The sequence below is a fragment of the Sander lucioperca genome, chromosome 8, assembly GCF_008315115.2.
Source record: "Sander lucioperca isolate FBNREF2018 chromosome 8, SLUC_FBN_1.2, whole genome shotgun sequence".
Taxonomy (NCBI): domain Eukaryota; kingdom Metazoa; phylum Chordata; class Actinopteri; order Perciformes; family Percidae; genus Sander; species Sander lucioperca.
Genome location: NC_050180.1, coordinates 21013827 through 21027702, shown reverse-complemented (window position 1 = coordinate 21027702; position 13876 = coordinate 21013827). Strand labels below are relative to the sequence as shown.

Genomic DNA, 13876 nt, shown 5'->3' with positions numbered 1-13876 from the left:
CTTATAAACCAAAACATCTACAATAAAGGCAATATGATAGACAAATGACTTAAGAGGTTGACTTAACTTGACTTGAAGAGGTGGTGCGCAGCTGTTTATGGACATTAAAGCAACATAACTTCATTTTTTTAGCCTACTCATTTCTACTGTAAATGTTTGGTTGACCAAGAACAGGTCTTCTACTGACAAACATACACTGGAATCATAAAGCAAATTTCTGTCTTTGTAATCTAGTATTCTTACTTTCTTAAAATCAAGGTAGACTAAGTAGTTATTGCCTTATTTGTATTACTCAGTGATGTTTTTGTGAAGCTGCGGTTTGACACAAGCTTTGCCCAGTGGACTGTTGGTGTTGGTTTCAATGCTCTCAGCTCTGTTTGCTTGATGATCAATTAAATGTGTCGGATAAAGTGACAGACTGAACTTAAATTATCTGTCTGCCTGTCTGAGTCTCTCTCTCTCTTTCTGTGACTCATGCAAATGCACACACATACATGCATGCATGCATGCACAAAGAGGAGCAGGCACCTGATAAGCGTCAGAAATGTTCACTGTCTCTCCGTGTTCAGCCACATATCCAATGATTCCTTTCCCCCACGGCACTTGAACTTCATCTGATTTCATTGAGGGTAAAACTGTGGTGCCCGCGTGCACATCAAATAATTTGGACACTAATGTCTTCTTGTTGCCCGTTCCCTCCACTAAAAACAAGGAGCACCGGTCTGCATCGACCATAATACAAACAAACACAAGGATTTTGTAGCTGAGACTCGTTAGATCCAAGTCGTTAGATATGTCTTTTACAAGCTCCAGGAAAAACTCTCTTTCGTTGTGTTCTTTGAGATAATATTTAAAATCCACGGCTGTGGACGGGTACTGGGGGATGTTGACTCTGGACTCCAGCAGTGCGCTCAGTATGTGCGCAGTGGTCGGGGGCAGAGAGCTCGCTTTCCTCAGCAGAGCTCTCCTCCTCATGCTCGTTAGGGGCTCCTGGGCCCTGGAATTAACATGTTCGTCGTATGTTCTGTTGACATTGATGACCTTTGATCTGGCGAAAGTTTTGCGCAGCTCCTTCTGCGAGGCTCTTCTTTGTAGACCATCACATTTGCTTGCCCAGCTGTTCTTGCACGCGTTGCTCTTCTCTTCTCCCGGCTCGGCAGGAGCTGCAGCCACCGGACTTTTGCTCGCCTGGTGATTCTTGAGCCATTTCTCCACCATGCTAAAATTCCCCTTTCTGTTCAGGTAGTCCTCGAATAAATCGGGATGCGAGTCCAGAAAACTTTCCACGTCAGAGAACACCATAGTTGGCACTGCCATGTCTGTTCTTCAGATGGTCCTCAGTGAACCAAATCCATGAAGTTGCGCAGAGAAATATCATTTATGGGGCTTTAGAGTTAAAGCAGAGAATCATTTCAATATCATAACTTCCAGGATGCATTATGCTGGAATAACCCCTGGAGCTCTGGCTACATATCCAGTTTCCACTCTGTAAGGTGAAGGATGGAGACTCCCTTTGCGCACCAGCATATTCCTCCACAGCATCTTCACACCGTTCACTTATTTTAAGAACATTAAAGCAGATCTAAGCAAAGGAAGTTGAGGCTCGCGTTGACTAGATTCACAGGCATTGGGAATCTCATAGAGAGCCACTACCGAACATCACCGTCGAATGGGTCTTCTTGTGTGCAGATGATGCTGGCTGTGGTTGGCTCGGTCCCGCTGACGCTCGATTCGTCACACAGACAGGAGCTCAGGGTTGCTTCAGCAGTCAGCCCTTTGGCTGTTTGAACCTCCTCCTATGATGATGATGTTGATGATGATGATGATAATTAGGGTGGATTCCTCTGTAATCTTCTCAGCATGCATAATATATGATGCACATTGTAAATGTAGTAGGCTGGATATAAAGATGAAAAATGGTGGATTACAGTGGATGTTTGCTCATTAATGATCATTACTTTCAGCAATCATTCAGTGCTCCACTAGATTTATATGGCTTCTGAAAAGCACAAAAATGCTGTGGGTGGATTATAATTTAATGAAATTAAGCTTCAGTAGCCAAACATGATTCCTCTCTGTCAAGGCTTTGGTGATGGCACTGCTGGCTGACAAGAATAATCAAATTTCATAGCATATATAACAGATATTGCAGCTCGACAATGCATCCATTTCACAAGCCACAAACTTAGGCAAATATGGAATCTGCAGTGGTTGGTCTATACAATTCAATTACTTGACAGCGACTTTTATTGGCAGCAGGGGGATGTAAGAAAATCAAATTCCTTCATAGCCTCCAATATTATTAGTGAATCTGTGCAAATGTGACTTCTGAACGCTAGAGGGAGTTATACTCCACAGTTTGGGACTGGGAAAAAATAAATAAATAATAAAATATATATATATATATATATATATATATATATATATATATATATATATACACACACACACAGCCCAACTCTATGGACCCCCCTTGTCCAATGATCTCTTTAAATTTAAACTTCTCCAGAACACTTTGATAATAAGAATCGTGACAAGGAGTTTGAAGAAAAAGCCTTCTAGATGAGAAAGTTTGATATTTACTACTAGTTCATGACACCAAGCATAAACCATATTTTTTTTTTACCAGCTTTTGTTACCTGCAGTTTCCCAAACAAATGCACTCAGTAACCGTCATTCAGTCAACATCTGTATCTCCAACATTGAGTTTCCAACTTTTACTGAGGAAAAACAACCTGACCTACCAAAAATGTGCAGCATTTGTGACTTACTGTACATATCAGCTTCCAAATTCAAATAAACTCTTTAAGCTACAAATTACAAGTTGCTTCATTTAGAGAAGCTACTCTCTTCTCCACTGGCATATATCAAAATGCAGACTATATTGGTTCTTCTAGGACCATATTGAGTCAAACAAATTGCAAAAGAATAACATTTAGTGTCAATTTTATTCAACTTGCAAATTCAAATATGACATAATAAAAGACTGTTGAGGTATCATTAAATTGGAAGCAAAGGCATATTAATTCTTGAAAAAGACAACTTGATTATAAATCAAGAAAGTACTGAGAACATTCTGGCTGACAATAGGCAAACACAGCTTTCTGTCCCTACATTCTATACACACAATATATGGTTTAATAATTTATGTTTAAAAAAAAAAAAAAACCTGTTAAAACCAGGGGATACCATTTTAGTCCATCACAAAGAAGGATCATTTAAGAAACAGTAGAGGTACAGCTGTAACAAAAATGGTAACTTATGTCAATACCAGTCAGAGATTGCTTGCTGTTATGCCTGATTTTGAAAGAACAAGTCCTGGCCTTTTTATCAGTTTGTCAGGACACATAAACTGGCAAAGATGCACAGACGAGTTCTTTATGAAGTTGCAGACTTTAGATATGCTATAAGGTCAGCTCGTTCATTCTTTTTTTTGATGCCAGCGAAGATCATCTTTGTTCCTGGAATGTATTTCTTGGGGTTCTCCAAATAAATCATCAGGGTGTCTTCATTCCAGACAATGCCTGAAATCAAAGTGAGCACACAAGTGGAGAATGTTTAGGCCACACAGCATGATTCCTTGGACTATTCAAATACTGTAAACACGCATGTATGGTTTTTACCTTTGCTTTTGTTTGCATCAGTATAGGAGAAGCCCTCTGCCTGGCCTGTTTTGCGTCCAAACAGACCCCAAAGGTTAGGCCCAACCTTGTGCTTTCCTCCATTCTCCACAGTATGGCACTGGGCACACTTCTGGACAAATGCCTTCTTGCCTTTTTCAATGTCTGCAGGCATGGTTTCTATTAAGGAAAAAAAAAAATACACACAGGGCAATTGGACTTTTGTTAGCTTTAAATTATTATCAATAATACCAACTTGTGTTAAATATTACATTGTAAAACTTAGATTTTGGTATTTTCCTTGGCTGCTTTTGATTAATAAACGATTTTAAAACAACAACGATACCTTCGTTGAGCCACAAGGGGGAGCTCACTTCAAAGTTGCGCAACCAAAGTGGCCCTGGCATTGTTACAAAACCGATTTTAAATAAAAGTTTATTTGGTAAAACACAAGCAGTATACTATACACGTTTACTATATCTGTGATATGCCACATTTCAGCAAAAGAAATTGTCACATACGGTATCTTAGGCAGGCCTACTGACATTTGTTTTATCAACTTTAAGTAAAAACCTATGTGCGATATATAGGCTACACATTATAGAATAAAAACTAGGTGGAGACATTTTATGGTAAAAATGTGACTTGGTTTGTTTTATAAACAATAACTGTGTATTCTCCGGAAACACTGGCAGTAGACCACGTTGCACACGAAAGGAACCGGCTTTAAGGAAACAGATTTAGGATATAACGTTACTAAGAACAACGAACAGAAAAGCTTACTATTTTGATGATCAACTTCTCACCTTTTCTTGATATTAACCGACTTATTGAAACTTAACTCCTCAGCTTTTATTCTCCTACCGGCTCGGTCACAAGTGATTCACAAACGTGCTGATCCTCTCCGTCCGTGATGTTACTCCCGCTGTAACGTCATCAGTCAGCTGACCTGTTTCATAATCCTCGTCATATATATCTATGATCCTCGTTATGACCACACTTCTGTCATCAAATTGTGCAATGTAAAACATGATATCTTTCTGATACTATTACCAAAAAATATAATAAAAAAAAAAGAAAAGAATCATATTTCACTGACCACCTCCAATGGAAACCAGAGAATAAGAGAGTTTTTTCCCTCTTATTAGACACCACAGCATAATCATAAAAGTGATCTTTAAAATGTGACTTGATTCAAATTACAGTGGCTGGGATCAACAATCTCTCTTCCAGTGTAATGTAACATTTAATACATTTAATCTGCACTTTCTTGGTCAGTGTGGTGAAATGTCTGGAAACACCATGTCGTGGTATGATGAGACTAAGGTAAAGCTTAGACAGCATCAGAGGATTCATAGGTCACAGCTAAGGGGACGAGAATATTCGGCCAGACTCTAATAACCAGACCTGTTCATGTATAATTATGTTTGTCTCTCTACACATTCAAGGAGTGGCAGCTGCATGATAAGGGAATGTTTTGTTTCAGGACAGTCTCCTTTTGGAGGTCCGTGGGCCAGCCACACTTTTGCATACTTCCCGGAGAGAGAGAGATAGGCTGAACTAGGCTTTAGCATCTGTGTTTAGGCCCCAGCAATATCTTAGTTTACCTTAAAGGTTCAGGTAAACGTAACACCTCCAGCATGACTTTAAATACACCTTCAGGAAGACAGGAACTTAGAGAGTTGGGACAGCACTGCACATTGTGCTTCAAAATGTACTACCTGCGTAATTGTCTCCTCAATTGAGTGTTCATATGCTCCTGCAAGTAATCAAAATCTCCTAAATCTTCTTCACGTAGGCTATGTGAAATGAGTTGTGCTGCTCCTGAGTTTTTCCTTAACAGTCAGTAACAGCAAAAGGTATGTTTTGTCATATTGCTGCTTCAAAACTGACCTTACACACATTTTCAGCAGTTTCTGCCAATACTGTATTCTTCCAATTCCCCTGTTGTTCTACAGTAGAAAGCCTTAAAATGGAAATTTATTAACCATGACATGGTTGACTCTGGCAGTGAGAGACCTAAGGAAAAGCTTATATTGGAGCTTGTCAGAGTTCAGGTTGGGTAAGCCATGAAATATGATACCCAACCGTTTTTGAGACAGACACAGACAGATAAGAATACTTTTTTGTTACCCTTGCCCAGACTGCCTCTCAAGTTACTTTTGTGTGTAAAATATTCTCTATAAACCTCACCGCTCAAGTTACTTTTGTGTGTAAAATATTCTCCATAAACCTCACCTCTCAAGTTACTTTTGTGCATAAAATATTGTCCATAAACCTCACCTCTCAAGTTACTTTTGTATATAAAATATTCCCCAGTGTGTGAAAAGCTGGAGTGCACTTACCATGGGATTGGAGCACCACACACACTTATGAGCAAGCCATCACACACAAAATACCAGTCTGCCCACTCCTCTACATTCAATATAACAGCCAAGTAGGCCTATGTGTATTATGCTTTGCTTTTATTGGTACTCTTGCCTCACCTCTTACATCACCAGGGTGCTTTTCTTTCTGTGGCTGTTCTGAGGGCCAGCCACCATTTGGCCTATAACAGTTGACCTATGGACGGTTGACAGATATTCTCATTACGCTCAAATACCCTAATAATGCATTCACCACCCATGTGTTGTCAAGTCTTCACGACCCCTCCCATCTTTACGTTACATTTGTCCAAATAAATGCTGTAAGTTCATTATAAATTGGTAACGTCAGCTTGATTTTATGCCGAACTTGTGACCATGCACATAACCAAAGGAAACGGCTGTAGCCATGGTAAACGTTATTGGAACATAACGTTAAAGGCCGTTGCCCATAGTATGGTTGTTGAGAACCAAACACAAACAGCGGTTACAGCTAGTGGGCAGTAAGTTACCTAGCTAGTTTGACTTTCTAATCCACCAGCAAGCTCCTTTCAAACCCCTTTCCTCCCACAGAACGGCCTTAGTAGTTTTCCATTACCTGATTTACACTCTCTTTAGGAAAACTTGTTTTCTTTCTTTTTGGTAACCTTTAGTACTGTGTGACAGCAACCAGAGAGGATTTAGAGCATCTTTGCAGGATTGGGGTGATTGTTAGCTTCTATAGCCTAAGTAACGCTAACTTATTAGCATAAATCGTTTTCTCGTAGAGGTTTCTTTCATTGCTCTGTTTGAAAAGCCGACTAGGTTTCATATTCAAATTTTAAGCTAAATATTACGGAAGCGTAATACATTCACTTGAAAAAAAAATCTCTTTAATTCAGAAAAACAGAAACTTAGAAAAACAGCTGTGAATTAACGAGATAACTCAAAATCCTGTGAGAAGCTCTTAATGTCCACATGGAATTGCTGCTACTGATCCCGTTTTAGATTTCAAGTAAGCTATGGGGTAGGCTACATACAGGTAAATACTAATAGGCCTATAAGGTATTAGTTACATGCCACATGCCAAATTATATTAGCTAACTGTCCGCTTGATCACATGTAACAGAAGAGCGCAAATTAAATTAGCATTGGCAGTGACAGCAAGCTGTCTCACTCGCACTTTCAGATTCATCATCTTATAACCGTGAAACATGCCATATCCATTCAACTGATCCTGCAGAAAAACTGCAATGTGCAACAGATCCGAACGGGCTTTCCGCTTGAACAACAGCAAAGTCCTGCGCACCGACAAAGTCAACAAACTGATATGCCATCTAGTAAAGACATTGTAGCCTATCTCCCAATGTCTCAAACCCAAACCAAAATAAAACCAGATTAAACTAAACAGGTGGGATGTATTTGCTTCCATGACATTGAACACTCAATAGGCCTGAAGAAAGCTTCACACAATTTCATTTTTTTCTAAATTAACAAGATAGTAAATTGTAAAATCAGGGAAATGTTGTTTTGTTTTGTGAAATGTTGAAGTGTTTTATGAAATGTAGTGTTTTCTGAAATGCTTTCGTGTTTTGACCTTCAGGGCCACCATACATTGGCCTTACGGATGGGTTGGGTTGGTAACGTTCACTTAATACATCCATGGTTGATAAGAGCTGTTGCCAGGCAACCATATAAAAGAAGGTAAACGTGGCTAAAAAGCTTCAGAACTGGTAATTTTCTTTTAGTTACTGTACAGGAAACATTCACATTCTCTGAATATTTTTTAATTGCTAACATGAAAAATAGCATGCCTGCAGTGGCACCCTTGCCCCATGTTTGACCTAATACGTATGGACTGCAGTTCATCAGTGGACCTGTAGCCTACTCTGTTATATTTTCTGATCAGGAAAATCATCTGAGCATAACGTTAATACATGGAGGTAAAGGGAAATCTCTACGGTCAAATCTAATTTCCTACTCAGAGTCCGACGTTTCAACACTGGACGTTTATGTGACTCCATAGCCGTGTTTTGTGATCAGCCACTGTCCGCCAGTGCTTGATCCATTCCTGGGATTTCTTCCCGCTCAAAGCCGATCTTGCTGCAGGGAGGAGCAACCAGAGTGCAGTTGAGCTGAGCTGAGCATCACACACTGCATTCAAGGAAACGGGCAAACGCAGCACTTTTTTTGAGTTTCCATAATGTTCAAGCCTCCGTACAGCACCCGTCTTTAATAAGAAGAAATATATTTCGATGTGGACCCTAATGGAAGCCGTTTGTCTTTGAGAAGCTGGGAATCTCTGCCCAGTGAAGGGAGACCCCCCCAATTGTTTCCTGCGCCAAGAACTGTAAAGTGGTCATTACATCGCATCTGTGGTAAGGCAATACGCTTTTCTCTCTCCCTTTCAAGGCAATCTCAATGCCAGTCGTGGTTATATAGAGGGCACTACCGTGTCATAATAAAGCTAAGTCGAATTAAGGTGTTACCTTACAGTCTTTGTTTTGGTGCTCTATTCATCCGCTCAGACTGAGACCCCAGCATCTTATCCTTTTGTATTTGCATCCCGAGTGAATCACCGAGGAGGACCAGTCAGACATTACAACCGAGCTACCGCTGACTTAGCCAGCTGCTGCTAGTCAGACACAAGGATGAGATGACCCTCGGACCGTGTATAGAATCATGCATGTCCCAACATCACAGGTGCATTATCACGATTTAGCTAGCTAGGACCCCTAAAACATGGATGCTGTTGTGGAGTAATAAAACAGTCAGGCAGCCAACTCTGTAACGGACTTTGATGATGTAGAACTTAATGCGTCACTGACATTTTCACCTTTTTAACCGAGTTTAATGGCTTCTCCTAACGTCCCATTAGACAGCTGTCTCTTCACGTATTAGAGTATTATTGATGAACATGATCGCCACTCATAATCCTTTATATTGCACTCACTATGTTGTCAGGGTTGAGATGCCAACTAATTGAAAGTTAGCCAACTTCTGTCACTTATAGGATTGCTCCACAATATCACTTTGCCTCCTTTTTTTAACTGAAGGTCAGCCAGTGACTTTGCAGTTGTTTAAAATAGCCCCGAATCACATAAATCAAAGAACAGCAGAGGGGACTGGGAAGCTGGATGCAATTGTAGCTCGTCACTGGCATGCTTTCTTGAATAGATGTTGCTTTTATCAGCAGTGATGATTGATTTTCTAAAATATTTCTTGGCCTGGCCTGAAGAACCCTCCCGCTGAAGGTCTCCCCATCCCATTTAATTGCAATCTTTGCAGAGATGGATAGGGGATGAAGCAGAGACCAACATCACTTTGATGCACCTTTTGCCACATGTCAGTAATATTAACAGTACCAGACTAATATATGGCTTTAAGTCCTATGACTCATGCCTAGGTGCTCCTTTGGTTTGCTTTAATGATTGATTCTTGATAATCTTGTTAATTCTCTGTTATGTTTTTGGTTATTTTATTTTCTGGAAGTGTAGTGCTTGGCATCATTCAAAATGTACAGATTCCAGTGTCAACATGATCTTTAGTTTTAATACCAAAATAATAGTAATGTTATACTCTTAATTTGCTGAGGTGGTGCAAAAACCCTTTTAATACTTAACAAAGTTAGCCAAACATCTAAAATGCACCAGTGATATCTTGACACAAAAACTGTGGAATGACTTAAGATACTAAATAAGATACAGTACAGTATGAAGTTAACAAGTCATGGTTTACACCAGGGAACAACTGACAGAATTTGAACAAGAATCCAGTGCCAATGTTCGGTTCTTAGCAGTTTCCAACATGGGAACAAGTCAATCAGTAGTACTTAAAAAATATTGCAGTGTGATACCCAGCTCTACATAGATGATGTAATGTGTGGAGCACAGGATAAACTGGCTCTGTCCAGTTAGTGTTGTTTAAAAAAAAAGACAGGCCTTCTTTAAAGAGATGTACAACTTACTGCTTCCAGATGTCACACAAGATCTACATATTTTTGGCCTGCTATTGTACATCCAAGTAAATTGTCAAAACAGTACTGTGATGATCATTATGCATTATTAGCTAGTTGTAAATTCAGTCAATAGTTGTCCTCAAAGACCCTGTAATATAAGTCTGCATTTGTTGGCTACTTTAATTATGCAACAAAGAGGGCAGATCAGCAAACTTGGATTACTTTAGAGTGCTGGTCGATAAGGTGATATTGTGGGTGACTTGGATTTGGTGACAACACAAACATGAATGTCTTTCCAACCATATTAAGTTACAGTCATACTTCATCATATTACATGTTTGTGATGAGTGATGCCATTTAACATTTGTGTGGCTTTACACACACTAACAGCAGCAAACATGCAAATATGCAGAAGAACGTCATCTCTGATTGTTTTCATATTATTTTTCATTGGTTTGTTTGGGCAGTTCTGCTCAACATATTTATTGGGTGTCTCAATTTAAAATCCCTCTCAGATCTCACAGAGCAGGGCACACAGATAGTGTGATTGCTGCGGTCCTCAAAACCTCTCTCGACAGCTCTGTGTTGCTCTCGCTGGCTTGACCCACGTCAGGACAGATGATAGTCACTGCTTTGTTCGTGATATTCTATGGATCCCTGCGGGAGAAATTTGACTTCTCACTCGCCGCTACCCCCTAAGGTCACAGCACATATTCAGCTACAAAAAGCCCTGGAGCCTGTAGGAATTAAGTATGTTGTTTATATACCTTTCAGTAGAGCAGATTGTTGTTATTGCAGGTGACTGAACCCAAAGCTGGTGGCTGTCTCTATGTCACCCTGCTCAAACCTCATAAAAGGTCCTCACAACTTTTTCTGTTAATTTAAGAGACAGAAACGCATGAAAGTTAAACAAACAACAAAATAATATGAGCTATTAACTATTTTTTACATTCAAAATAGTTGCCAATTACTTTTCTGTCAACCGATCAAGATGGTTCATTGACTAGGCCTGATCGTTGCAGCTCTAATCCACTCCATCAGGTCTTAATGAATACAAACACATGATCTTCGTTAATATGAACAAATGACAAGAACGTCATCATTACTCAGTTTGTTTTAATAAAGGGGCAGTCTGGCATAGTCGATGAACATGTGGCCCTGAATCTTTAAATTTAGCAAGACATTAATTCCATAGTATATAACCAGTTAATGGCAGTGGTCAGAGGTAAGACTATTTTCTTCCCCCAAAACATCTCACTTTTGATTCTGGGAAAGGCCTTTCCCCAAATGCTGTTACTTTTCTGGAGCATGAAACGAAAAGACAGAACTTATGTGTGTGATTGAGCTGAGAGTTCATTTTGGGTGAACAGAAGGGTCCTTTCCCCAGACTGTTGCATACTAGTGCCATTGTTGCTTTATGTGACTGAAGGCTCCCCTTTGTCCAGTAGGGTCTTGAAACATCCCAACCACATTCAATTATCTGACAGATTGAAGAATGTATTAAAATAGTAAAGTGTACACTTCTCTCTTCTGCTTCCTCAAGGAGAGTGGATCTATTAAATAGGCTAAGTGGAATACTCTATCTGAATGGACTTAGCGCCTTGTCTTACAGTAGCTCAGATCCTAGTTGGTTTAAGACAGGGCATGGATGATGACATTGTTAAAGTGTTTATATTATGCTTTTTGGCTTTTCCCCTTTCCTTTATTGTGTTATATATCTTTTTGTGCACGTTATAGGTTTACAAAGTGAAAAAGCCCAAAGTCCACCTCAAAGGAACTTACCATCTCCAATAGAAAACACTGTTCACAAACTGCTCCAAACAGCTCTATTGTAGTCCAGCCTTTACTTCTGTGACGAACGTGCTTCACTTTGTAACACACGTTATAATGCTCACCTAGCTGCTAGCATGGCACTCCCTCATGCTCTGCAACTGACAAGCTAGCAGTACTTACTGTGCATGTGCAACTCCCAACAAAGATGGTACAGAAGTGAGATGCCTCACTATGTAGCTAAAACAGAGAGCTCAACACACAGGGTGATAAGAGGAGCTGCAGCAATGTGTAGTACAACAAATATATGGTGTTTTCTGAAAATTAAACCACTTAAACCTATTCTGGTACAACCTCTAAATACAATTATGAACCTGTAAATGAGCATACTATGAGCACTTTAAAGGTTCTGAATTATAGATTATAGTGTGTGAATATACTGCACATTTTCATGTGAGAGTGCATACTGCTGAAGTGTGCAGAACTGCTCAGTGGACTCAGGGAGTGTCCCTAACATGGGAGAGCCTTATAGACACATCCTGTAGTTTAAACCACAGGTGCTCCAGAGTTGTATACAATGCCTGTAAACACAAACATATTGTATCACTGCCTGTTAATAATCCTGTACTGCCACACTATCTTTTGTAACAGTCTTTAAGACTTGTTGTCTAGTCCCCATAATAATACTAATATTATAATAACTAAATATTATAATGAAATGATATAATAATATATATAATACAATGTCAAAACATTATGTACAACTTACAGATGTGGACAATTTAGCAATATAGTTATGTTTTATAATATGAGATTTATCAAAGCTGCAACTAACAATTATTTTCTTAATCTGGTAATTAATATAAAATATCAGAAACTGGCAAAAATATCCGTCATCATTTTCTAAAACTTAGGTAATGTCATCGAATTGCTGACAAACAGTCCAAAACCCAAAGATATTCAGTTTACTATTACAAAAGACAAAAAAATGCAGCAAATTCTCACAATTGAGAAGCTATAACCTGGGTATGTTTAGCATAATTACCTAAAAATGATTAATAAATGATTAGAATAGTTGATTTTCTGTCGATCAACTATTCGATTAATCAAGAAATTGTTTTGGATTGGAGGATAATATTGTATTATAGTAGTCGCTACACACTGTCCTGTCATCAAGTGCAGCACTTAATAAACCACACCAGTGCAGCAATGCTTTCCTCCATACATGATTTATTGTGGAGCTGCTGTTCATTGTTAAAATAAACTTTTTGTTCATTGTATCCACGTTACTTATATCTGTTTCCCAACTTTTTATTTTGTGTAAATACTACATCTTCTGAATGTTATCCCCAAAAGTCTGTTTGTTACTGTTAAGGTCCAATAACATCCTCAGTATGTCACCAAGTGTCTCAGTTTCTAAATTAAACAGTGGTTTGTTTTCCACTATCTTGCAATCTATGTATGTTTTATCAGTGCTGAGACCTCCTGAGAGCTTAGACAATTACAACGCACCACTGCAGGCAGTATTATGGGTGTCAGCATGGAGCAACACGGTGCCATGACTAATGACGAAAACAAGCACTCCCCGTTGCTATATGAGTATTAGGTTAACCAGACCTTTTGAATCTAGTATATTTATTCAAAATATTACACATATTTATATATATATATATATATATATATATATATATATATATATACACGTCCAATGACTGAGATTTCATAGTTTAAACCAGTGGATGTTGTTATTCTGGGAGATTTGGCTTGTGTATAAGCTGGTTATCACTGGTTTGTGACCATACAGTAGAGCTGTAGATGCTTTCTTTAATTGATTTGTATCCTCATATAATTACCCTCATTATCATAGTTGTAATTAGATGTTTAAGGATGTATGTTGCAAAAACTGTCTTCTGGGATGATCTCAATCTTCTGCAGTGGATGCAGTGACTACAGTCAAATTGATAGGTTGATCTGTCGCATTTCCTGATTGTAAACAAAGTTCAATGCCAGATGTAGTGTTGCAAACAGCGATTGTTTTTATTTTTGATTAATCAGCCAATTATTTTCTTGAATATTCATTTGATCTGTAAAACATCAGAAAACTTTGAAAAATGGCAGTGAACAGTTTTCTAGAGCCCAAGGTGACGCCATCCATTGTCTTATTTTGTCTGAGCAACAGTCAAAAA

General features: G+C 38.9%; 3 protein-coding genes across 11 annotated transcripts in view; 1 reads left to right on the top strand and 2 right to left on the bottom strand.

Annotated features, from left to right (window-relative positions):
- The window catches only part of pde11a (phosphodiesterase 11a), a 42403-nt gene extending 40657 nt beyond the window's left edge, over positions 1-1746 (bottom strand). The window contains exon 1 of the mRNA XM_031297139.2: positions 529-1746. Coding sequence (XP_031152999.1) covers positions 529-1317 — 789 coding nt within the window. The 5' untranslated portion in view covers positions 1318-1746. The remainder of the gene's footprint in view (positions 1-528) is intronic.
- A 1183-nt stretch (positions 1747-2929) lies between these two features.
- On the bottom strand, positions 2930-4582 carry LOC116048122 (cytochrome c-like). 3 transcript variants are annotated; one of them, XM_031297112.2, is made up of 3 exons: positions 4427-4582; positions 3624-3800; positions 2930-3524 (listed from the first exon to the last, which is right to left on the bottom strand). In XM_031297112.2, the coding sequence occupies exons 2-3, from the start codon at positions 3793-3795 to the stop codon at positions 3379-3381; spliced, it is 318 nt and encodes a 105-aa protein (XP_031152972.1). In that variant the 5' UTR covers positions 3796-3800; positions 4427-4582; the 3' UTR covers positions 2930-3378. The 3 variants fall into 3 exon arrangements, with proteins under 3 accessions (XP_031152972.1, XP_031152986.1, XP_031152976.1); XM_031297126.2 differs by having other exon boundaries at positions 4485-4579; XM_031297116.2 differs by having other exon boundaries at positions 4404-4560.
- A 3473-nt stretch (positions 4583-8055) lies between these two features.
- The window catches only part of osbpl6 (oxysterol binding protein-like 6), a 41844-nt gene continuing 36023 nt past the window's right edge, over positions 8056-13876 (top strand). For all 7 annotated transcript variants that reach the window (XM_031297107.2, XM_031297109.2, XM_031297111.2 and 4 more), the window contains exon 1: positions 8056-8340. The gene's annotated coding sequence lies outside the window, so the exon portion shown is untranslated. The remainder of the gene's footprint in view (positions 8341-13876) is intronic.